The 26,024-nt window shown below is 42.7% G+C and overlaps 1 protein-coding gene across 4 annotated transcripts in view; it reads right to left on the reverse strand.

The window, feature by feature from the left end:
• Positions 1-26,024, reverse strand: part of PLPPR1 (phospholipid phosphatase related 1) — a 135,408-nt gene that overhangs the window by 12,311 nt on the left and 97,073 nt on the right. For 3 of the 4 annotated variants that reach the window (XM_055791472.1, XM_055791473.1, XM_055791474.1), the window contains 2 exons: positions 20,995-21,183; positions 8,514-8,646 (listed from right to left, as the gene is read on the reverse strand). In XM_055791472.1, coding sequence (XP_055647447.1) covers positions 8,514-8,646; positions 20,995-21,183 — 322 coding nt within the window. Of the gene's footprint in view, positions 1-8,513; positions 8,647-20,994; positions 21,184-21,758; positions 21,884-26,024 lie in introns of those variants that run through there. The other variant, XM_027786084.2, reaches the window with a different exon arrangement.

Below are 26,024 nucleotides of genomic sequence, written 5' to 3' on the forward strand. Positions count from 1 at the left end.
CTGACTCCCTATGAGCGTTACCAATACCTGCTACAGCTGCTATCAACATATATAAGGATTTTTTACTTGCATGTACTGCCTACATACCAAAGGAACAGAACAGCAGGTTTGCAGACAAGACAAACCCAAGCATTCCAAAAGACAAAATCAGCTCCCCTTTTCCCGTTCCTATCACCAAGCTGGATTAAAGTGTCACAAAAATTTAGAATAAATGAATGTTTACTTTTGGTCGGGGAATGTTGAGGGTCATATTTTTGCTTTCTCCCTCCTGTAGCTCTGTAAGCAAAACTCATTTAAATTATAAATTAGCTGAGTTGACTGTGTGTTTAAATATGACTAAGAGCTGGAGCTCCAGGGAAAACACCTCAGTAGAGTGTGATAAAATCTTAAGAGCTGGCACCACCATGGTTATAATAACTTCACTGCTTATCTTGTACTGAGTTCAAAAAAAGAAGACTGCTGTAGTCTGAGAAACAAAAAATATCAGGGAGTCAGTAACATAATGCAGCAGAAAATGCTTTACATCAAACTAATGAGAATCAAGGATTGTTCTGCAGATATTGTTACCCACCTTGCAGCTAATAGAAAGCAGAAGGGCTAGAGTTGACAGTTAGGTCCTTCTAAACATTCAGGTCCTCTCTACACACAGGACAATTGTACAGACAGTAACATTAAAAAAACCCTGTAACTAAAAATGGATTCATTGTATGAGTGTGAAGTGGGGCTTGCCAGTGCTGCTTGCTCACAAAGATGGTGTGCTGTGACTGATACAGCTGTGCTGTAGCACAAGTTCCTCACTGGGGTACAGATGGGAAGAGCCATCTCCTTGGGTAGCAGCCCAGAGCAGCTGCAGGAGTGCTGAGCAGTTTGTCCTCACCACAGCTCCCCACGGTTAGGAAGGAGTGTTAACACAGTGAAGATGATTTTGGGGACTGAGTTTATTACTATTCTTTATATGAGTTTATTATCATTCATGATTAATGAAGTGATGTGTGATCATGGATTTAAAAAGCCAGTGGCGGTCAAAGAAGAAGGTTTGACCTTCTGGTTCTAGACAGCAGGACTGGCCCCTGTCTTTTTACTGGCATGACAGTCTTCCTCCCATTTATCCTGCTAAGTGTCTGTGCTTGAAAGGGAAATGGAGAGTGCACTGACACTGGTCTTTTATTTCCTTTATCCCTCTGCTAATATTTTAAATCCATGGTTTTCCACAGCCAGCAGGAGCTCCTCACCTACATTAGCCAATGCACAAGCAAGTTCAAATGAAAAAGCCAGCAGGTATCTATTCAGCCTGGTGAAACAGCAAGTTATGCCAGAGATAAATCTTGTTTTATATATGGCTCTTTGGCCAAATTCTTAAGATTTTTTTTGGCACAGCTTGCTTTAAATGTCATCTTTTTGATGCGCTGTGCAAATCACAGGGAATACAGTAAGGATTATTATCCAGTCCTTTACAATACTTAGAGGAAATCTAAGAGGCAGGCAGTCTGGCCCATGGTCTTTATCCTAACAGGTAAATACAAGCCAAAACCTGAGGTGTTTCAGAAAAAGCTCATGGGCTTCACAAAGTTATTTCACTCTCTAGGCAGTGCACAGGTACAAAGGTGGTCCAGTGTTTTTCTCCAAAGGAAGGAAGTTTCAACACCCGCATTTTCTCAATAATTGGTAGCACTAAAAGTGCTGGGCCAGAAGCCAGAATCAACTGCTGAGGGCTGTAGCACTCTGCAGAACAGCAGAGCAAGCCAGGACTGAAACATTTATTATACTCTGACTGTGATGCATATTGATCAGTGTAATTCCCTTCTTGCAGTTCAGCCAAACTGTGCCTTATGAAAATCATAGCTATGTGCAGCATTGAATTTGGCTAGCAGGAATTTAACACTTGCAGAATGATCACACATCATGTAGTTTCTGGAGACTTTGATACAGGATTGGCTGTAATTGGTGTAAAGGTTGTAACACCAGTGAGCCTCGGTAGTGGCAAAGAGTTCCCTGATTGTTTTTGTACCTCAGGAATCCATCTGTTCAACGGATGTCATACAGCTGAAGCCCATGATACAATGCCACAGAGGGAGAATTGGAGAACATATGCCTTTTCCAGACTTTGATGCTCAGGTGTAATGGGAGATGATGTTGTCCTGCTAAGGAGCAAGTGCTTTATCTCACTGTGCTTGCTTTGGCCTAGAAAACCTGGGAGTGAACTTTAGTCCGAAACTTGGCATATGCCAAGAAAAGTTGTAAACGGTGCAAGCCATATGGGAAGAAGACCTATAGCCTCTACAGTTGGCTACTAGTAGAAAGGATGGACAAACATTAATCTCATTTACATAAAGCCACTCTTTCCCTCATCCACACATGTCACATAGTTTTGCTGCACGCAGAGGCCTTAAAGAAGGAGGGAAAGCTATTTCTGGAAAGGCTTCCTGACTTTTTGTCACAGTCCTGGCTCACAGCTGTGTTTGTGTGTGTCAGGAGCAGACAGAAAGTAGGGGCTAGAAGGCAAACCAGTAAGCAGAATGTTACTGGGAGAGAGATTAATTTAGTCTAGAGATAGAGGGTAGGCTATACTTCCTGCTACTCTTTTTAGCTGCCCCAGAGTCCACGAAGCAGCGCCTGAGGATCAGATTTGAACATATATTTATGTCTAGTAAGAAAGACCTTAGACAAACTAAATGTGCAAACCAAAAAAAAAGAACAAACAAGGTAAGTCCTGTTCAAAAATACTGAGGACAGACAACACAAACCTTGAATCTTTCCAGCTCCATCTTACCTGAACTAACACTTGTCTTGTAGAAGAACCTAAATCTTCAACAGCTTCAATTTTGAATGCTTCAGTTTTCATTTCCCCACTTACATCTCCATCTGACTTACTGCCAAAAAGTCCTGCAAGCATGAATCCATAATGTCTGGGCTCTCACTCACATGCTACTCTAATGGCCTTTCTCCTACCAAGCTCCATGTGTGGCTGTTCACCAGTGTTGCCACCTCCAGCTCTGCCTGTTGCTTTTGCTAACAGAGACATGTGCTTTGAAGAAGAATCCAGCTCTCCTCATCACTGCAACCTCATTACAACCCTGTCTTCTCCCTGTAACTTGTGCTCAACCTCTCTCTCCTTCCACCATGAACCTAACATCAGTGACTGCAGCTGCTTGTTGACTCCATAGAAACTATCACTATTACAGACATTTTAAATGCCACTGATTTGAAACAAAACAATGACAACAACAACAAGAAAAAAAATCAACAAAACTCCCTGGGAGTTATAGAAGAACAGCTGAACAGACATCAGGAAGACACAAGTGAGGTGCCAGTGGGTGGAAATCAGAATGAGGATGTAGGCGGCTTTATTAAAGAAAAAACATTAAACACTTAAGTGACAAAGGAAACAATGCATTGAAGGGCTCATGAGACATCAGAAGCTATGCCCTTTGGTAACATATCATCATGTCTTCTACCAAGTACATTTATGTAGGCACTCCTCTCCTGGTACAAGAATTATTTACTTTAAAAAAAGAAATATCTAAATATCTATAACAAAAACTATGAAGGAATTTGAAAAACAGGATACTAATCAACCCTTACAAACAGTTAACAAGACAAGGCCTTGGGAGAAGGAATAGACACCATAAATATATCAGGCTGGGACATAAGATAAGTTCAAGGAGAACCAAAGGGTTAATGAGATCAAATGGAACATTAATTGAACTATGTGTGAACTATCCTAATTCCCATACTAACCCCCCTACCCTCGAGCTAAGAAAGACCCCTACTAACAAAGGCCCCTCTTCACAGAACATGAAGAAAGAATGCTGTACCTTTAAATGGAGCTGAGTCTCATAAAAGCCAATGAGAATTAAGTGTGACTAAATGTAATGGTAAACTACTGTTCAAAGTGTGCAAAATGTTCTACCATGTATTAAGAGGTGTGCTAGCTTTGTGGATTTAACCACTGAGCACCCAGCTCTGCACAGACGTGCAATAAACAAGCATCTCAGCTCTGTGTGGATCACCTTTTGCACAGCCTGTAAAGAACCCAGGTCTGGGATAGCACTCTCTCCCAGTGCCCAGCCAACTACCTAAATTTGTCACACTCAACCTAATTTACTTGGAAAACATTTATACTACACATGCTAACTCTCGTTCCCCTAATCCCTTCCCCCCCCTAAGTTTTTTGAAGAAGATTAGACTTTCAATGGAGGGAGTCCCTGTAAGGACCCATGGCTCTATCGAAATGCTGATCCTCAGCCCATCTCTGAAGGTTTCACTCTAATGGGCCTGTGCATCCAGCTAGTTAATAATAGAACACGCATTGTTTCACAGTGAACTTCTCATCCAAGGCGAACAGAAGGATAAGGTCAGGCAAACTATGTCCTGCAGCTGCCTAGGGAATTGACATCAGAGCTCTGGGGTATAGCTATCCTATTACCATAAACTCCACGTGTGTATAAATCTTGTAAACCTTTATTTGCTGAACTAAAGCCTTAATTTGCTGAAATAAAGCCCTAATTTCATTATTTAGCTGCCCACTGTGAGGTGTCACCATGCTTTAAATTAAGCTGTCAGCAGAAGCTGATCTGTGCCATTTGTTAACTGCAAATTATGCAGGTCCAAAGTAAAAGCCACTGGTAACAAATTCATGAAGCACGTTGCATTTCTAAATATCTAACTGGAGAGAGGCTACTTGTATGTTATCAGGGCTTTGCAGGTATACAAGTTAATCACATGGATATAAACCTAATATAATGAAACGCAACACAATACACACTCTAGTCACCCTACCAAACTGAGCCAGGGAGGTCTGAGCCAGTATCATACCATGATCCCGGTGGTATGACAGCAGCTGTATATAAACAGACTAAATCCTTGACTGAAACTATTCACTAAATAATGCTAAAATAATGTATAACCTCTATTTGCAATACAAATGATGAAGTAGAAGGTGGAAGCAAATGCAAGATGACAAGACGTTAACAAAGTACTGAACAGGCAGATTACCACAAGACATGGTGACTAACAATATGAAAGGCTGTGTGTACTCAAGTTGGGAGAAAGGGAGAAGAGGCAGAGGCCAAAGAAACAAACACTCCTACCCTCTGGTTTCTCAAAGCTCCAGCACATGAATGGTGAATTTTGGCAGCAGAAACCCGTAACACAACTGCTGGGGCGAGTGGGGAGAGGAGGGAGGAGGGATGATGTGACTGAAGACTAGCAGTGCAGCACCAATATTTTAGACAGAAAAAACTGCTCCAAAGCAATTGCACACCACTCACTTGACCTGGAAATCTTAAAAATAAATGTCTGTGGAAGCAGCTATAAAAGATAAAGAGGAAGATGGAACAAATTGCAATATATATCAAAGTCTGATGTTTCCAAGGTAAGCCAGCTTTTCAACTGATAAAATTGATTTTCTAAATACAGGGAACATAGCAGATTTCACCAATCTAGGCTGAGTGAAGGACTTGATGTACACTAAAGCAAGCTGAGAGGCAGCCCTTCACCACAAAAGCGGATGTCTACCAACACGCAGAATTGATGCCTGGGCCAGGAAGCCAGAAGAAATTTTGGTTCTGCTTCCTGTGGACAAAGAACCAGCGAGGTACTTAAGACAAAGCTCAATATTCAAGGTCCTCACTAAACTCAGGAAGGGAGAATATTAAAAACAAGACAGCTGCTGAGGACTTGAAGAAGACAAGGAGAGAGTAAGTAGAAGGAGCACAGTAGGCAAGATAAGAAAAATCAAAGAAAAGAAACATGGACCTTTGCCAGTATGGCAAAAGAGTTGCAGGTGTTTGGTTTTGCTTAATTCTTTGTTCCACTATCAAAGTGCAAAAAAGTTCTTCATTCTGTATACATGAAGAAAAAGCAAGACGGGAAAAGGCTCAGTTCTATCAACCAAATCCAAAAGATCTCATGAAGATAGTATGACAAGGGTGCTTATCTCACACATCACCAGAAGAGAGTCTGGAGTTTCCTTTTCTGCTTCTCCTTCCTTACAAAAATTTAAGTGACTGTTCAGGGAAATATCTATAACTTTCTGCTTGTTTTGTGGAAAGCACATTTAGGCTGCTATTCTTAAAAACCCATCTCTTCCCAGCAACTCTACTTACAGACTCAGAGAGGGAGAAAAAGCCTCTTTGCCTTGCTAAAATTTGGGAATAGCAACTCTCAAAAGCTCTCCATGATGTGCCTTGCAGGGCAGGAAGTAGCGCTCATTTTTCCTAACACATAAGCACCCAGTCAAATGGAAGGATTTTTTTCATCCTTTTGAGTAATACCAGCTGTAATGACTTACAAGGCAATATTCCAAGGAGTTCAATTACTACTTTTTGCAGGTACTCACTTGCAACTTACTTCTTGCTTAACACATCTGGGCCAAAAGAAATGATCAGATGTGGATATTACAATTAATTGGTATCAAGATTAAATTGGCAGCCAACTGCTTGCTAGGGTATCTTGGAAGACAACCTACTTCATCAGCTCTGTAACTGACAGCCCTCAAGTTCAGCAGGAGAACATGCATGCAGGGAAATCCATGTAGGGGCAAGCAGAAGGCTTCAGAAGAAAACAAGCAAACAGTCAGTGTAGTTTAAGATGAGATGAACACTTCCAGCCATTTCTAATAACGTTAACTTCATTTTTCTCAGGAAAACAGATAGAGCTGCAAAGCCAAGATTGATTTTAGCAGGGTTCATACTTTACTACTATGAGAGTCCATTGTGCCATTGTTATCACACTTCTCTTCCACCAGAAGAGAAACAATAGGATGAATGCTTTAAGAATAAAGCCAGCTATGAGAAAACACAGAGCAAGGGCTTAGCCTCAATGGTCTAAGCTTTTTTAGTGCTGACCCCACAGGCAAGAGTATTTGATTAGGATTGTGCTGGAACAGTCTAACAGCCCTAAGTGGCCCAGTGGACACCAGCACTCTGCTTCTCTCTTAATGGCAGTTTATTATCCATCAATATATCCTAGAGGTTATATGAAGTTCAAAGGTATTTTACTTTCAGCTGCATTCCCATGTTTTGTTTTCAGCAGCAGCACACAAGAAAGGCCTGAGTAATGAACCACGGCTGGTTTGTCTCCAGCCCAGTGTGGCAGAAGGTAAAAAGCACTTTCACTTCCTAACTTCCATGCATAAAGCTGGAGGCACAGAGACAGAAGAAGAAAGAAAACCATGGCTCTTCCTCCTTTCCAGCACACATATGCTGATGATGAAAACCTTAACACAGGATAAGACTTCCAACTCCATCCTATGAGCAAGTATCCCTGCCTGCAGCCAGGGATGTGCTCCGTAGAAGCAACACGACCCCTTGCCACAGTCACAGCAGACATTTTTCTTCCATATAAAGTGCAAAAATTCAGCAGTGACAGGGAAGAAGTGATCCAGTATTTTCAGCTTTTTTTCCCATTGCTTCTTATAAGTCCTTTAATTTGACTGTGAATACACACCCAGCTCTCGGTAAGATGCAAGGATGCTTTACCTCTAACAGTATACAGGGACAGAGGTGTCATAATGCTCTATGGGCAAAGCTCCTCTTGGTCACTGGGGAGCCATATTTATCACTGGCCCATGTCAGCAGTAAGACAAGCCATCCCATCCCATGCATGAACTTGGGACTTCTCATGAATAAGAAGGAGGGAAGCTAGAGCCCCTTGCACATGCAGTTCAGAGCTGCCTTCTCCTTACTTTGCTGCTACAAAGAATGAGCTGCTACAAGTAAATGAGCAACCAGCACTCATCTCTAAACACCCAGGAGTGTGCTCTGGGCAGCGTTAAATGGCTGTGAATTGGTAAGCTTTCAAAGGACAACCAGATTGTCAGTGCCACAGTGGAAACACAAACTGCAATGCTGTTTTTCTTCCTGCTCCAAAAGAAGCATGGGATGGTCCCCTCGGTAAGGTCTTCTAAGCATTTTTTCTACTAATCAACATTGTGAAAAATGCATACCAGTTTGCAAGCACCATATAAAGCAACATCCAAATTGTTTAGTGACAGAACGTCTTCATTCATTTCTCAGCAATTAAGTCCACGAAAGCTCTAACAAAAACCAAACACAATAAAAGTAAGAATGTTATTCTGAAGTGGGCTCTAGGCTTTTTTACACTATGCTCAGCTGAACATTGTGTGGCAGAGCTATGGGTGTTAAAATTAGAGCTGAAAAGAAAAATACCAAAGGGATGGGCTGGTGAGAATCAATTTGTAAGTTAAATGGGCAGCTTACACAGACTAGCAATGATGGAATTATTCATATAAGGATTTGATTGGCATAACCTTTTTTCAAGGGTCCAGAAGATGTATTAAGCTCAGCAGAATCGAATATAAACCAGCTCCAGACAGCGCGATATGGCACATTTTGCATACCTTGCAAATCCCAAGGGGGACTATCCCTCTAAGGTGGAAGATGCCTGCAAAGATTTCACAGCTCACTTAATTTTGTGGAGTAAATTATTAGGATGTTTTGTTCTGTTTTGGTACAGACAGGGACTAAGCTTGCAGTGCTCAGGATGCTTACCTATGAAACGTATTATTCTTCGAAGGAGTGGGTTCAGGTAACAGCACTCTCCAGTCAAAATAGTTTTCTCTTGAATAATTAGGCTTTCTCGGGTTGACTTTATGAAATACATGGATATCTCACCAATAAAAATCTGCCAGGAAAGGGAAAGAAAAGGAAGGTTAAAAACAACATGAGCAAACATCAAAACATGGGTGGGTGACTGGTTCCAGCCCACAAACTACTACACAGCAGCATGTCTTTGGGACACTGCACTTCCACAGTGAGGCTACACTTACTCAGCTGAGATGAACTGACATAGACCCAGCTCCCAGCCAAGAAAAGGAGCTGTTATTCTTGCACTCAGTGGCAAGACACAGCAAATATTAGGCCTTCTTATACTAAATCCTGGGATACAGATGGCGAAGAGAGCTTAATGAACACTGTGGATCGCAGAAGCTCCCATTTTTACTGTGATTGGCAGAGCATTTGTCGTGTCCTGTTAACAGCTTACTGACTATGTAGACTTCAGGGATGGAAGGCTTCTAGACATCTGGGGAAGTGGAAAGCAATGCTGAGACTTCCACCCCAACATTTTACCAGCAAGCCTCAGCAATATTGGATGCTCCTGGCAGCCTCCACAGCTTCTCAAACTTGTATTCACCTGAGTCTGCCAGATAGGTTATAGAGCTCCTGCCAACTTTGAGAAGAAATTTAGACAAAGGACATCCCGTAATGGAAATCAGGCTGAAGTCAAAAACTTTTGGGGAGGTCAAGGAAAATTCTGGACAAATACATCATATTTGTACTAATGAAGAAAAAACTGCCAGGGTATGGCTGGAGCACACCCAGTCACCCATACTGTTACATTGCTAGCATGGTCCCTGCCGTAACCTGGCCTGGTGACAACAGTCTCTCAGAAAATGCCTGGGACAAGTCCCAGGAGGAAAGCTGCATGCAGCCACTGCTCTTTACACAGGAGTTTAGCCATTTGGCTGCAGACTGCATATGCCAGCTAGTATGACAGCCAGAGGATGACTTCTGGCCTGTTTTATTTACTGAATGGCCTGTTTCATTTATTTAAACATCAAAGATGAAGTCTCCAGGGATCCATTGCTTTTGATCTTAGCTATACTTAGGTATTACTTTTTTTTTTTGTGACCAGAATATTCATACTTTCTATAAAAGTGACAACTGCTTCCCATAGGAGTAGGATCAGTATTTCCTAAGCCCTCTGAAGTAATTTAAGCCTGTCACGCAGAGGTCTATCTGCCCTAGCTAAAGCTGGATAGAATTTCTTCACAGGCTTTAGAGGCAGCGACGGTCCACTCACAGACGGCACTTTTGAAAATCACCCAACCTATCATGTTTTGCCACCAGGCTTTAGGAGGGGAAACTGGGAGCTTTTTTAGAAAGACAGAGTTTGTAATGAAAGCCTTTAGAGAAAAAATGTCAGCCTGAAGTGGATGAAATGAGCTTTTAAAAGGGAAGCACTCAAAAGAATTAATTTAATACATTATTATAAGACACAAAAAAGGAAGCCACAGTGCTAGGGAATGGTCAGAAAAATGCATAAAAAAAATATGCATGCGCACACACATACCCATAGACACTCAGAGTTAGTATAAATATCAAGGAACTAGTCTTAAGTTAGCTTTGGCTGCTGGAATGGTATGTTGTTTCAAGGGCAACAAGTCATCCTTATCTAAGCCACATGAGCATCCTTATCGATTATTGACATTCAAGCATAGTACGCTCAACCTCGAGTTGTAAAATATATGTCGATAATGGCATCTGGGAGTGGGAGCTGACGCATGGGAGCTGCGCTGAAATATTGCCTTTATCCCATTTCACTCCATCTGCTCTTAACAAAATTGGCAAGCAGTTCGATAAGCCTAGCTCACTAACTGCGGGGTTGGGCATTAAGAAAAAGACCATGGGCACTAAAGCAGTTTAAAAGTGACACTCTTTCAAACCATTTATTATTTGAATTACAATAATGTTCAGAAGTTCAAATTAATGCTTTGGCTCTCTGGCTGGCTGGCGCTGTATGTACACATTGAGAGACAATTCACACCCTGAGGAAATTCTATGCTGTGAAGACATGGGTCAGTGGCATTTAAAAAACCCAGCCTTTTCAAATAAGAGATACACTAAGGTATGAAACTTCTTAACAGTCCTCCTTTAAAAACAGACCTATTTTTAAAGTTCCATTGCATCAGAAGTTAGCTGAGTATTTTCTGACTTCAATTCCCATCTTTATTTCTATATATTTGGGTGTCTGGCATACTCCTAGCAACTGCCATGTGGATAGATTATTCCACTTAGATTTAGGAGTAAATTTTGCCAGGCTATAAATCTGTTCAGTTCCATTCCACTGACTAAAGCAGAGTTATCTTAGACTTCCTACAGCATAACAGATCAAAATGTGACTTTTTACGGGAACAGTACCTTCGGTGTAATACCAAAGAGTTTAGGTGTATAGTAATAGCATATTTATGAGGTGATTCAACATAACTGCACTATTCTTTTGGTGCCATCGCTGGCATTGAATTTAATTGCTCGAATCTGAGGATTTTGTTTTCTTGTAGGTTTCATGTGGGCTCTAGAAACCGAGCCTTGCTGTCCTGTAAAAGTTCAGCGAGGGCCTGGGCACCTAGTTCTGATAGCTAAGCCAGCTGTGCAAAATTGAATGTGGTCCGAACAGCTCTTCAAAGAACTAATTTATTTTTTTTTCTGCATGCATTTCTGGAGTCAAGTAACTCCGCTCATTCTCATGATTTAAGCCCTGATGATTCTGCATGAGCAGGGCGCGCACCCAGCCAAGCTGTCCAGCTGGCCTCCCAAAATCAATCACTGACATTGTTAAGTATCTTTGCTTCTGCCAGAACAGAATCAGCACCCCAGGAATTGGTACAATTCAGTTCTAAACCTGAAACCTAAATATAGATAAAGAGGTATGGGTGGAAAGGTACACAACAAGCAATCTACTTATTTCTGTTTGGGAAAACAATCCAAGTTTGTTTTATCACACTGTAAACAGTGTGGTAAGCTGTCGTATCACACTGTAAACAGTGTGATAAGCTGTTGTATCACACTGTAAACAGTGTGATAAGCTGTTGTATCACACTGGCTTAATTAGACAGTAGAAATGGCAAGAAAATGACACTGGAGGTTGGCGACTGACAGCACAGGTGATCTGCAGTCTGAGGTGATGTAGGCAATAGGGAAGCAAAGGTAGTGCCACTGGACATGATTTTGTTCTTGGTGTCCTGAATGCAACAGAAGTTCAACCACACTGAGCTTATGTTGCTTGGATACTCTTTCTTACATATTTTCGATAGTACTATTAGGTACCTTTGATGATGCCCCAAAGCCCCAGCATGAATCTCTACTCAGCAGTCATTTTTCCTCTGCTGATTACAACCTGCCCATTGAGAAAATGTCTTCAGTTTGCCCTGCCTTCCCATTACTGGTGGTGTCGCCAAATACTTGCTCCTCAACATTCAGGTCTCAAAAACCTCTGCTGCATATGCTTTCCTTATTTCTTGGCTCCTCCTGAGCAAAGAGACAGATAAAATGATCTGTTCCATTTTCCTCTTCAACAACCTTTTGTCCATGATAGTCCTTCAACTTTCAAACTGACATTTTCAGACAGTGAAATATCACATCTTCCCCCTTCAAGTTCTTAGCCCATCGTGAGCACCCAATACTCCCTGAACTCTGATACAGATCACCAACAGTTTGTTAATTTAATTGCCAATTTAATCAACAAAACAATGTAACTGCTGCTTTTAAAGGGACGCAGAAACTTGACCTTTTTTTTTTTTTCCCCCTATGGCACTTTCCGATAACCTCACAGTCTCCTTGCCAAATGATTCTTTGTACAGCTGCATTCTAAAAATCGGGATAAACATCAAGAAGAGCTGTTTCTGTAAGGATAAACTATCCAGGAGTGAATCTGGCTTACAAACAAGAGGAGGTTGCAGAAGAGTGGCATCCTGGAGCAGCACTCCTGCAGGAACGGTGCACTGGGGTAAGGGTGGGGAGGGAGCCTTAAAGAGTTACATCCCATTTAGAGAAGTAATTACTGATGGTGCTGACAGCCAAGAATGGGTCCAGCTTCAAGACTTTTATTCCTCTTACCAGTTTCTCTCATTCAGAACATTAGTCTTGTATCTCAATTGAGACCCTCTAGCAGAGCTGAGGACATGCTTCTCCAAACTCCTCTGCGTGTAGAGTGCCACAATCCGGTTCCTCTTACGCATAAACTGGCTCACCACCAGTCAGACTGCCCCAGTTTTGCCCACTTTTTTCCCCACCTCCCTTTGAAAACTCACTATAGGTTCACTGCAACTCAGTCAAACTGCTCAGCCCTCTTCTCTAGGGAGACCTGGCCTGACTGCCTCCATGCAGTCCCGCATCGCTGCTGGCGTAAGCTGCATCTCGACAGCCCTCCTGCCTCTCACTCACTCACTCTGGGGTTACAAATGGGGAAAAGCTGTTCTTCTATTTTTTTCACACTTTCTGTGAACACTGAGGTTGTGTGAAAGCTGCCACTGACAGTTTTCATTTCAGCTGCAATGCCATACAGATAAAGAAGGAGGAGCATCAGCCAGGGTGCACAGAAGAGATGCAGGAAGCAGAGCTGTGCCCACAGCCTGGGACTGCCTGAAGTCTCTCCGTGAGACAACATGCTTCTGTTGCTTTCCATGAGAAAGTACAACTGATGGCATTTCCGATCGCAGCAAGATGATGGAGATCCTGTATCAGGAAGAATCATGCGAAGTACGGACAGGATCTGTCTGTTGGTTTTATGCATTAAATTTACATCATTCTGATTTCTGGGAGTTTTTAAATCCTTCAACTTGTTTACTCTAACAGCATCCTTGTGGCACAGTCAGTCCTTGCTAACACCACTCTCTCCACAGAAACCGCATCCAGAGGTAACGCTATCACACACAACAATCTCTGGCAGCAAACCAAACTGAACTTGGGTCTTGGGACATCGTAACTCTCAGTTCTGGGCAGGTTTTAGAAAGCTGACATTTCCCAAATCCTCTGTAAGGATGGCTGTATTTTTAATGTCACAAATAGAACAAATTAATCAAGTCCACAGCATTCCAATAGCAGCCAAGGGGAGGAGAATACACAAGGAAGGCACTGGCTGTGAGATGAGCTATGAGCAGAGCACTCAAAACCAGAGAATACAAGCAGGTGAGGGTTCTGGGGCTCTCAAGCCCCAGTTTCCCAGTTTCCCAAGCAGCCAGTTTCAAAATGATTCCACACAACTATCTCTGGAAAAAAGGCTGCTCCCCAAAAGGTAACCTTTGCCAAGTGCCCCAGCAGGTGTTCTATCAGCACTGGGCCAACAGCAATTCTGTTCTTTTACATCACGGTGGATCTGAGGACTGCATTAGCACAGCTGCTTGTTGGTAGAGAGACAGTCTTCAGGCTGTACACAGGCACTCACGGCTCCATTCATCTGTCCTTAGTTAAACAGCAGAAAATTTCCACTAGCACGACAGAATAGAGAGACACAGAACAACACGGTGATTAGCTGGGAAGGGGCCTCCACTCCAACCCCTCTCAAAGCAGGGTCAGCACAAACCACAGCCTTGAGCAGATGCATTACCAGAGGAATGGGGCTCCAACAGCCTCTACGGTGGCACGGTTTGGGTGTTTGACTACTGTCATTGTAAAAAGACTTTTCCTAATATTTTATTGGTTTCTTTTCTTGCAGCTTGTATCCCTTGCAGGGCTGCCTCTTGTGATTTAACAGTCTGTCTCTATCTTCTCTACAGTCCCCGCTAAGAACATGGCGCATATCGACTTTCACTTAGTGTTGTTACTTCCTTAATTCCTTAGATCTCTCTTGCAGTTAGCCTCGGGCCCTGAGAGTTACTGATCTGCCATCCCACCTGCTACCTACAGGGCCAAATACTGACACCGCACAGCTAAGACTCCATAGTCAAACCCGGGTGGCAGACACTAAGCAACGTTCATGCTGAGAAAAGACACCATAGGGGACAAGCAGCCACTGAGGCCTGCCTTGGCACCCTCTGCAGGGCACGGGATCTCTGCTGTGACTTGCAGCCAGGACCCTGACCCATGCCTGCCTGGGAGGGCAGAGCTTTCCCCTGGTAACACAGAATCACAGAATCTTTAGGTTGGAAAAGACCTTTAAGATCACCGAGTCAAACAAGTAACCTAGCACTGCCAAGACTTATCAAATCTAAATCCAACAGAAGACACCTGACTTCAAAGGCAGCAATCGTGTCCCAGATGTATGATGCTACACTACCATCGCTGGTCACGAGGACTAGGGGATCAGCTGAGAGTTTTTCTCAGAGACTCTCATCTTTACCATGACCATCTAGACAGGTCTCCCCTAGCCCACAGCAATCAATGCTGTATTTTGCATGAAGCAATGTCTTCAGGTGAACCTTGCAAAGCCAGCTCATCCATAACATTCTGAGGACAAAACCTTAATCTGCATTCAGTTTCTTATTACCTCATTCTGGTTTATTTTGATTTGGGTTTTGTGGTATTTTGTTGTTGTTGTTCAATGAAAACAGCAGCAAAGAACAGTTAAAAAGTCCTTTTGGAGAAAAAGGAGATTGCTTGCTTTTACTACGCATCAAAAGGGCCAAAATCCACAATGTGGATCCTAACCTGCCCAAGAACCACAACTGTCTTATCACTGTGCTTAAAAAAAACAATTTGTTGTGGTAAAACTCTGACAGAATTAAACTGAAGTTCTAGTCAATAGAAGACATTTCCCACAGCTCTGCATGTAACTGGGACCACTACGAAGTCCTGGAGACACTGGCAGTAGAAATGCCTGAAACTCTTGCACCAAACAAGGTGTATTTATTCTTTTCCAGAGTAGTGTGCAAATACCAGAATATAAACATTTACAGTGTAACGGTCACACCTTTGCCTCACTCCTACATATCCCAGCTTGTCATTCACCATTTCACAACTTGTGTCCTGGCAAGCACCAAAAAGAGGGAGACAAGCCAGCAGAGGACACCTTACAAGCAGCCGGGCTCTTCCTCCAGCCTTGACCTGTGAGCAACCCCAGCCCTGTTTCCTGACAGTAAGAGGAAGGTGCAGCCAAACGCCCTTGAGTGATGTCCCTCTTTGGGACCAAGCTGAAATGGAGGCCAGCCCTGAAAGCCAAGACCATTCAAGTGCCATGTGTAGAACATCTCCTTGGAAAAGGTATGTATCCTTCCTTCACAAGGACTAAGGGACACTACAGGCATTGACACTGACCTCTCCTCCCCACTGCTGCCCAGCATGCTGTGCCAGCATGGGGGTGAAGCGTGGCAGGTAAGAGGACGTTGCACAGGAGTCTGTGCTTTCTGGCAGCATGGTCACCAGCAGAGCCTACGGATTTCTGCGAAAAAGCTGGGAAGCAGCTACTGTCACAGAGCTCTGAGCTCCGTTAGCCACCCTCTGTTTTCCTGGCATCTGTGGCTGAGCTGCCACGGGGGAATCAACTAACACAGGCAAAAATTCCCTGGTTTACCTTCTAGAAATAAATCACTGTAATAACATGGCTGTACTAAGCCAAAGCCAAAAAAGCAAGGTAGCAAAAAGAACAGGAAAGCCATCTGTACCAATGATGTTTCTGAAGCTTGGGAGGTAAGTGCAGATTGTAGAGAGATGTTTGAACAGCTTCCCCCTGCTTCAGATAAATTTGATCAACCCTGTAATTCACCTTATAATTAATAATCAGATCAATTCAGTTACTAAGTCCAACATTATCTGAAAACAAATACTCCTTTGCACAAATTAATAGCACTGGCCAGTTAACAATTACATGTAGGCTGCCACTTCAACCTTGAAACGGAAGGAAAGAAACTGAAGGCTGTGTGAAAACAGTAGTGGCACTTTCTATTCTACTTTAAGGAAACAAAGAACGGTGCCCTTAAGCTTTCTGCTGCTGTTCAGTATCCATTTCAGTGAGCTGGCTCTGCTCCTAAGCCTCACTGCTTCTCTTGGGCAGACAGACAAATCACAATGGACGGAGCAGCACAGGCAGCAGCTCTGAACCCCGGAAGGATTGTCCAGTACCAGCTGGGGAACTGGATGATTTGCAGTAACTTCGTAATGGGGAACACTCATCTTGAGGGACGTTAATGAATGTGGTGGAGTCATCCTGGAACATTTTTAAAGGAAATGGCTTGAAAAGGTTATGTTTGTGTAAAGCATCTTGTTCCAATTAAAACAGTTTTCATAAAGTTCTCACACTGGCAAAAATTAGAAGAATAATTATTTTTTACCTCTCCCTGCCCCAATATTTTGGAATTGACAGGGCACTGAAATATAATACTTTCTTCCAGGCTCCGTATAACGTGCTGCTGTGGGACAAGTCACTTTTAAATTCACCAGATGTGCAACCATGGAACTCAAGGTCTGGTGCTTAAACTTAAAAGCTTCTCTTAATTTTTACATTCCCTGTCACCAGAAAATCAGAGAAAGGTTTGCATTCTAACACCTCCAACTCTGGAAAAAAAAAAGCAATTATTCTCTGGCTCATTTCACCCTTCCTGAAGTACCCATAATAACCAAAATGAAGGGCGGTCTGTGAAAACCTCTGTAATGCAGAGGTCAGCTATCCAAATGTGCAGGCATGTTGCTACAGGCCGTGTGAAGACCAAGGCAAAATCAGGTTTTGGAAAGTTTTGACCCTTTGAAATGCAGCAGAGGCAAAGACTGATGATCTGTGCTATTCTCACAAGGCCACAGAGATGAATAACCTCCTTCTCACTCCCTTTGCCTGGCACCCAGAGGCTGGCTAATAGCTACAGTACCTAAGTGCTTGCCATGACTGTCAAGGATGGTACATTCCTGTCTGCAAACATTAAAATGATTTAGCCACAGCTTCTACTTTACCATGAGACAGGCTGAAAGCATTCCTATACCCATTTCAGCATGACAACAGGAACACTGGAAATTCTGCAACTGTTCAATAAACAACTGCCAACAACATCAGTACAACTGAAATCAGCCTGCAAGAAGGGGAAAGTCGCTGGAGAAAAAAATAAAAGTCCTTAGAAACAACTGGCATGAGATGAAGATGAAATCATACGTATCTTATGAAGCTCTCTGTGGCACCAGAACCTACAGGTAACTACAAGTTCAGTCCACAACAAACCGGACTCCGGGAATCTCCCTGGAATCCCTCCAGGAATCTACCATTTTTGCTGATAGCAAAAATTTACTACTGTAGTCTGAGGATGCACATTTCAGGGGATAAATCACTAAATCTGAAAAAAAAAATGGCCAGCTGTTTCTTTATGAAGAAAACCAGTATTTTCCTTATGTAGGTGCAATTTATTGCTAAACTCACCATATCCTACTACTTTGCTGCAAAGAGGCTAATACCACCACACTCAGGAAATTAAAAATGAATAAAGCAGATGAAAGTCTTTGACCTATCCTCAGTGGAACATTTGGGAGAAAAATGCATTTCACAGAACAGACTCAGACATACATGATTTTCATTTATTTAACAGTGTCATCATGAGATTCAGACATATCCCTTTGCAAGAAACTCTCATTATCAGATTAAAGGGTTATCAGTAGGAGCATTAAACTATTTTTGTAATTCTGATGTATGATAATTAAATACCCAATGTGGCATAAAACAAATTATTAAACAGTGTCAGCAGCACCATGTTTCAAGAACAACAAATAAAACTGCATAAAATCAGGCCAGTCGCATTCATTTTGCCACTAAAAGTGCAGGGAAACGCATATACAGGGTACCAACCCACAACAGCACTTCTGAGCAGTATGGTCAGGGAAGAAATAAAGTACACGCATTCATTTTTCCCCACGGCCACTGCCATAGCAAATGGCTGAGACACAAAAATATTCCATTAAATTCACAAAGATGCTCCCCTTTGGCCTGCAAGCACTGCAACACCTCACAGTTACGCTGAAATTAGGGCTTTGAGTCCCCTCCAGCCCTGTGCACACAGGACTGCGCTTAACTGCTTGTGTCTCAGATGAGGGAGCTTGTACTGAGTCCTACTGTATTTTTCATAGCTCCAGAAACACTGTTAACTAGTACTGTGCCTGCTCCCCACGGCTGCTGGGTTCCACCCCTTCTAACAATAATCACTCCTCTCATGCCATAGGTGTCAGGACAGTGGCAATATGCAGGCAACACAGAGATCAGATTTGCTACTGTAAATCCTCTTAGCCAAGCCAAACAATTTGCTGTCAGAAGGTGAAGTAACAAGTGTCTTGCAGAGGAGAAGCAAGTAATTGTAAGGAGAGACCGGCATTACCTTTGACTTAAGTAATTTCTTCACAGTGGAGCTGCAGGATGTCAGTGATTATTCTTGAAAGCGAAGTGTAGAGAGTGAAGCTACAACTTAAGCCACTGTGAACGCACGCAAAGCTGCCTCCCACAAAGCACAGCTGTGCGGGTTCTTTTGTTTGTGTGTGGGGTTTTTGTTGGTGTTTTTTGATTGGTTTTGGTTGGGATTTTTTTTTTTTTGAGAGTACAATCATCACGGTGTAAGTAGAAACGCTGCACTTGCTTCCTTCACTGAAATCCCTGGGAATTCAACTGGATCAAACATCTGTGACAGTCTGAATGACAGGCAGCACCCACCTGGGTACTGCATGACAGCTGAGGATGCTCACACTGTGAGTGGTCTGACCAGCAGTGCAATGCAAGGACAGAGTTTAGGGAGACTCAGCTCACCTTCTGTCTCATTTATTAGTTTTCTATTAATAATCATTGACAAAACTCAGTCTGCAGAGTCAGCTACTAGCTGAAGTCTCAAATTATGTTTCTCAGGAAAAGATCAGAATGAGAAATAAAGTGAAATTACTTGTATTAAAACATTGTGCTGAGCACCAGTCAGGAGGACAGAAAAAGATCCTTTGGACGTATGCTCTACTTGAAGATTAGCCCAATACTAAGAAAGAAAACATTAAATAATTAAATAACGTATTAATACATACTACATTAAAAGTGGAAAGCAAAATGTTTTCCCAGGAAAGTTCAGTCTGTTGTTGCCTTGAGGATGTATGTAGAGATCACAATGAAGCATGGTGCAAACAGCCCTGTGCTGCCCCTGACCATATCATTTCTAGCTGACGGGGTATAGCTAGCAAAGCATAACCCAAGAAGCAGAGCTTGCCAGCTTACACCCAGCACTGGAGCCAGTCATCTAGGCTGATTACTTCTGGACCTGGCCAGCATTTCTGCACAGCTTGCAATGTATGAGATAGTCAGAGCAGCTCCACACAGCACTAAGCTGAAGGTCTCTTTAGCACCCAAAAACTTTGATATTCACTACCGTCTTTCATTTCTTGTGTTTAACACAGCCTACAGAAACTACAAAACCAGCATTGTTCAACTCCTGAAGAAGATTCCAATTTAACTTTTTATAAGTGAAAGTAACTAGGAAAAACTGACTGGGTCTGTGAAAAGAAGGAAAATGCTGGTCATATGGAGCAAAATCTGAAAGGCTGACAGCAAAGTTTGCCAGAGCAAGGATTTAAACAGAAGATCCAAATAAAGAGCAACATTCTTATTACCACTTCCTCACCCAATACCATATTGCTGAGTCAAGGGACAAACCTCTGATTAATTTAATTGTTATATCATCAAGGCATGGTAGTGACACTCAATCTCCCTTTCCAAGCACCGCTTGTGAAAGTTACTTCCCTAAACAACGGCAACATGTTTATAGGGGGGAAGCTGGAGAAATGTAGTATTTCATTTTTCATTTGCAAATCATCTACCACTGCAGCACAAAGTAAACTGAAAGTCCTAACATTCACTGGGGTTTCAATACAGAAAATAACAGTTACTGCACAGGATTTTCATAAACTCCTGGTACAATCCAAGTCAACACCCTTACATGTTTTCATTAAGTGTCCTGTACCAAAAAGTATTGCCTCTTCCACAGATCCCTTTCACATTCCTTACTACATTCTGTATTACACTGTTTCATGCATTAAAATTACTGCAGACCCAAACTTAAAACAGACTATTGTGCAGCATTCACCTTTCACAAGTAAATGCAGCATATACAGCTTTAATCAGCTTTTGAAATGGATGCAAATCAAAGTTCACATAGGAAAGAAATACTAAAGATAATGCAATAAAGAGAAAGAAATAAAACAAAACAGAGTACATAAAGACACAGTCCAATAAGAATTTACCAATGTAATTCCAAATGCAGCAAAGCTGGCTATTTGTGAAATTTGCAACTTTCTGCACAGAAAAAGGAAAAGGGCCAAAGTTTTGCTAATCAGTGACTGCAATTATCTGTTTGGAATTGTAGGTACTCAGTTAATTGAATATTTTCATATGCTCGGAACAGCTTACTGATTGGATACTAAAGAAAACCAGGTAAAAAAAGTGGATGTTACTGCCAAAAATAAAGAGAATATAAATAAAAAGGACATAGCATTCATATTTTTCTTTGCATTGAGCATCCAAATAATTTCTTATACTTACAATAGCTGTGGGAGTTGAAGCCAGCACACAGTAGAGCACAAGAGGTGAAATGAAGCTCTCATCCTCTGTTCCAGGGTACGGTTTCATCAAATTGCCATCCTGACAGAAGAAGCCTTGGATATGCACCTGAAAAGTATCGGTGCACTCAAAGTAGTAGGCGAGCAGAACAGTCCCAGCCATGATGACAAGCTGAAAATATAACATGGTCACACAGACATTAGTTGCTTTTTTAACAGATGCAGCTATGCCTTCCAGCTACTCTAGTCCTGCAGACCATCCTCCCTTTATCATCACCCTGTCAGCCCTTGCAATAATGGTGTGTGAATGTGCGTGTTTCTGTGCCTCTGCTTTGCAACATCTGTTATATAAACTTTTTGGCAAACGACACTAATGAACGTCTCAGATAGGAGTGGGTCTGAAATGCTGCTTGTCGAGGGATGGCAGCTTTGACAACTACTTTATCAAAGGGCATGTGAGTGTCAATGGCAACAAGGATCAATGAAAGCTAGCAGGTACAAGGGGCAGCACTGCAGGAGCCAACAGCAGTAACAAGCTAAAACCTGTGCACAGTGGCAGGGAGCTGGAAAGGATTATTACAAAGGATAAAGGAAGCTAAAGCCAAAATGCTTTCCCCCGCCCCCCGCGCCCCGGCCCTGCAGCTGTAAATCCACGCTGGGGAATGTGCACCCTGTGCTAATCCAGAAAAGCCCTCTGTGTCCCACATGAAGAGTCATCCGGAGGGAAATCTGCCTCCTGCCACTCACCTTTCCTCGGAGCCACTGCTTATGAGTAAACCTTTAGACGTCTACTTAGAAATCCTGACTCCCTGAACAACCAGTCTGGGCTACTGTGCACTGCCTGGCTTCCCCACTCCATCACAAGCGCTTTTGAAAAAGACCAGTTTGAGTCTGGATCTGTTGGAAGAAGGGTTCGCCGGAGTCAAGAAGACACTCAATATGAGTTATGCACCTTGCTCAACTTTATTAGTGTCTAACACTACTTATATAGAACCGATACACATGCATATTCGTAAAGCAGAAATATAATTGGTTAGTAGTCTCTAAACGCGCGCGGTTCTCACACCCCTAATTATCATGACTAAAATGAGCATTCTATCCATGCAGCGAATTGTGTTGCTGTGCTTCAGCCTTGTAGTTTGTTACTCCCTATTTTCGCATACTGCTCCCTACCTTTCTTGGCCCTGCACCTGCTTTCCCAGCAGCTGTAGCTTGTTACAGCCACGGCCTGTTGGCACAACATAATTACTTGGTCTCAGGATTCAAGACTACCTTTCTTGTTCAAGCTCAAGGCTACCCTTCTTGTTAACTTCAGCACAGCAACTTCAGCACAATTCTGATTACAGGCCTATTCTAATACCAGGCCTGGATTGTGCAGATCTTCAGAGATTCTAAGGCCATGCTTCTGCAGCCATTCTTCTACAATTCCCCCTTTTTCTTTTGCACAAGCCAAGCCTGACTGGTTATGTTAAAAACTACCCTCTTTAAACAAGAAAAAACACAGCTAAAAACTAAAAGCATTACAATAATGATTATAACAAAGTGTATTCCTTCCATCAATAACATCTTTAACCAACCTGTTATGCCCAATCCTCTCAACCATTCATCAAAGGGATTATCATCAACAAGAATATGCTTCATGTTTCCCTGCAGTTGTGACAACTTCTTGTGGATAGATATGGAATGATAGGAAAGGTTCACACAACACATCCCTTCAAAATCCTCACAACTGTGTCCATGTGCTAATAACAAAAAATCTACTGCAGCTCTATTCTGTAATGTAGCATGCCTAACACTATCTACACCAAGCGATAACGAACTTAAAATCTGTGATGTAAGATTAAATTGCTTCTCTCCCCAACACGCTAACCTTCATATATTCTTAGCGTTTAATGCAGTCATTGCTCCTGGCATAAATATGGAGGCTAAGACATTTGTTGTTACAGACTGCAGATCGACTCGGTCATTACATGTCTCATCAAAGGTGCGCAGTGCCCTCCGTGATCTATGAAATTGTGGAGTCATTTTCAATAAGTCTTTCATACGTGGAGCAAACAAAGTTAAACGCCCTAAATAACATGGTCCACCGACAGGGTTCAAAGGAATCCCTGGCCATGCTCTATCTCCACATATCAAAAAGACTCCTGGTGGCAACTGATAGCCCCCTGATACATTTACATGTAACCCTCCAGCTTTCAGTTCACCCCAATTAGGTGAACAGGTTAAATTTTGAAACCTTGTATCAAACTCCCATTCACCTTGTCGTGCTAGCCACAATCACCACGGTTCACCAAACCAAATTACTCCAGTGCCATTAAGAGGTTGAAGTGGTGCTACCGTGTCCTGGCATTCTGGCGTTCCGGTAGCAGTCACGTTAACGTATTTAACGGGCGTAATGCTACCTAATAGGTCTAACTCCTGCAATGGCAAATGATATGGTCGATTCAAATTCTCAATAAGCGTTTTCTGCCACGCTGCATTACGCATAGAAGGCCAAAAAAATTGCCCATTTGGACTCACACATGTACCATTCTGATTGGAAGTCAGATCCACTGTTTTAACATTTCAAAAAACCATCAAAATTTGTTTCATTCTCTTGCAGGGGAATACCAATTAAACAAGTTCTAAAGGAGTTGTCTGCTTGCTGCAAACTTAAACAAAAGTCTGTTACACCCGTGATATTTGCCCATGTCACCCGTATGTTTGTTCTAGGCAAGATGTCAAAAATACTTTGGCCAATGGGTAAAAAATTCATCAAGACCGTAAACCAAGTCCACCACTTAAACATGTTTAGTTCTACAATTTCCACCTTTTTTTTTCCCCCCACATTCCACCCCACAAATCTGTGCTTTCACAGATTCTGATGATGTATACTGTCTCCAATCAGCATGGTATTACACTAGTTGTATGCTTTCTCTTGCTTCATGCCCAGTTACTAATCAAACACATACACTCTTTACACCATTTACATTTAAGCTTTGGCTTACAGAACCATTTTACCCCACATAGCATACATCGGCACAATACCCCACAGGTTACATCCCTTACAACATAGACAGTTTATTCCGTCTGCTTGCTCTGAGTCTTCTCTTCTGTCCTTCTGATCTTGACATACAGGTCGCACAAACATGCTAGGGACCCATATAGGTCCTTTATCTGTGGAGATACAAAAATAACCTCTACCAATAATAACACCGGATTAGGTCCTTCCCATACACCTGAAGCCATATTTTCATACCGAACATTCAAACCAGGAACTGTAGTTGTTTGGTTCCCTTGTGCTGTTTGGTGATGTATAACAACAGGTGGTCCCTCTCTACCCTCCGTAAGGGAGAGATAGTTTAAGGTAAACAACACCTTAGTCAACCGTTCAGTTACGTCTATGTCCTGCGATACTTTCTGTCTCTGAAGATAATCCTTCAGGGTACGGTTTTGCCCTTTTCAACAACTGCTTTCAGTTCTAAGGTTTGAAGGTTGTCCCGTGGTTCACCGGTGATCACTTGTTTCTGCCACTGATTATCGGATTGCCAAGCACACGCAGCCTTCTTCATGTTTCGTCCTGCATCTGTAAACACCGTTGGCCCTTCAGCTGGTCTTTTTGAGTGTAACGGTCTTGCAATCCACTGATAATGTTCTAACATCTTCCAAAGAGGTCCTTTTGGCCGGTTGTTGTGTACAACACCTGTATAAACCATCAAGGCTTCCTGTATGGCTGTTGAATGTCTCAGAAGCCATTCATAATCATCACCACAGACTGGAATACTGATATCTGCTGGTTCAGTCCCATCAAATTCTACAGTCCCTGTCTCTTCCTTTTCTCACCAAGGCCGCTACTGCTTCAGGGCGACTTAAAATACAATGTCTGGGTTGCAATGGCAAAAAACCCCACTCTAAAATGATCGCCGTATTTTCCCCCCTTTTTCTTTTGCCATTGCAAAATAAGTACAAAAGGTGAAGTGGCAATATTACAAACCAAAAAAGATAACGGATGATTTGCCATTCGGTGACCACACCAGCCAGTCTGAATCTTGTGGGACACAACTTTCAGGGCAGCCCGCTGTTCTGGTGAACAAGTTTGAGGACTGTTCGCTTTGGTGCCATGCAACCAGGATCGGAACGGTTGCAAATCATCGTTAGTGAGTCTCTTTGTGTGTCATTAGGGTGTAAGGGAATCGTGAAAAAGACAGAACAGTCTTTCAAGTCTATCACAACAATTTGCCACATCTGAGGGATCATCATAAAAGGTGGAAGAGCAGGTTGCAACACTCCCATCGCTAAAATCTGATCATTAATCTTCCATAAATCATGTTCCAGTTATGTGCATCAAGATTATTAATCAGTACTGGACAAGCTAACGAGCTGGTCACCTGCCATCCTCCCTCCAAAATAGCATCATGAATAACACCAGACAAACACTGTAGAATTGGATCTTTTCTCGAGTTCAGCATCGGTGGGGTAGTTGGGCTAACTGGAGGGATTACAGGTATTGAAGTAGTAGGCAGGTTCATTTTAACTCGCTTTACCAGGTTTCTTAATTTATCTATTACCGCCTCTAAGGATTTCTCTGTATTGTTACCACAAGGCTTCTCCCCGCCTTCCTCCTCAGACCCGTCCGATGACGTTCCAGGCCGAGGGGTTACGTCACCGCACGGCGCCGCGGCCCGCCCTGACGTGATTGGTGCAGCAGGACTCGCTGCCCCCGCCCTCCTGGGCGGGGCTCGGCTCAGCTACCGCAGGCTCTCGAGGAGTAACTTTCGGTTTGTCCGCTGTCTTATCTAAAAGCTCCGGCACTATTGAACACGCAGGGGCGGACATACCTTTCACAGGACGAGTATGCCCAACTCCGAAAAATGCAGCCAAGAGAGAAGGCTTAGGTGAATCACCCTTCTGCTCCAGCGGCTTTTCTACACATCTCTCCCCAACGCTTCTATGGCTGCCGCCGCTACTTTTTTTTTTTTTCGCTTTCATAATTTCCAGAGTGTTAGCTATCGACCGCCACCCCAGAGGCAATTT

This window comes from Falco peregrinus, chromosome Z (genome assembly GCF_023634155.1).
Source record: "Falco peregrinus isolate bFalPer1 chromosome Z, bFalPer1.pri, whole genome shotgun sequence".
In the NCBI taxonomy this organism is placed as follows: Eukaryota; Metazoa; Chordata; class Aves; order Falconiformes; family Falconidae; genus Falco; species Falco peregrinus.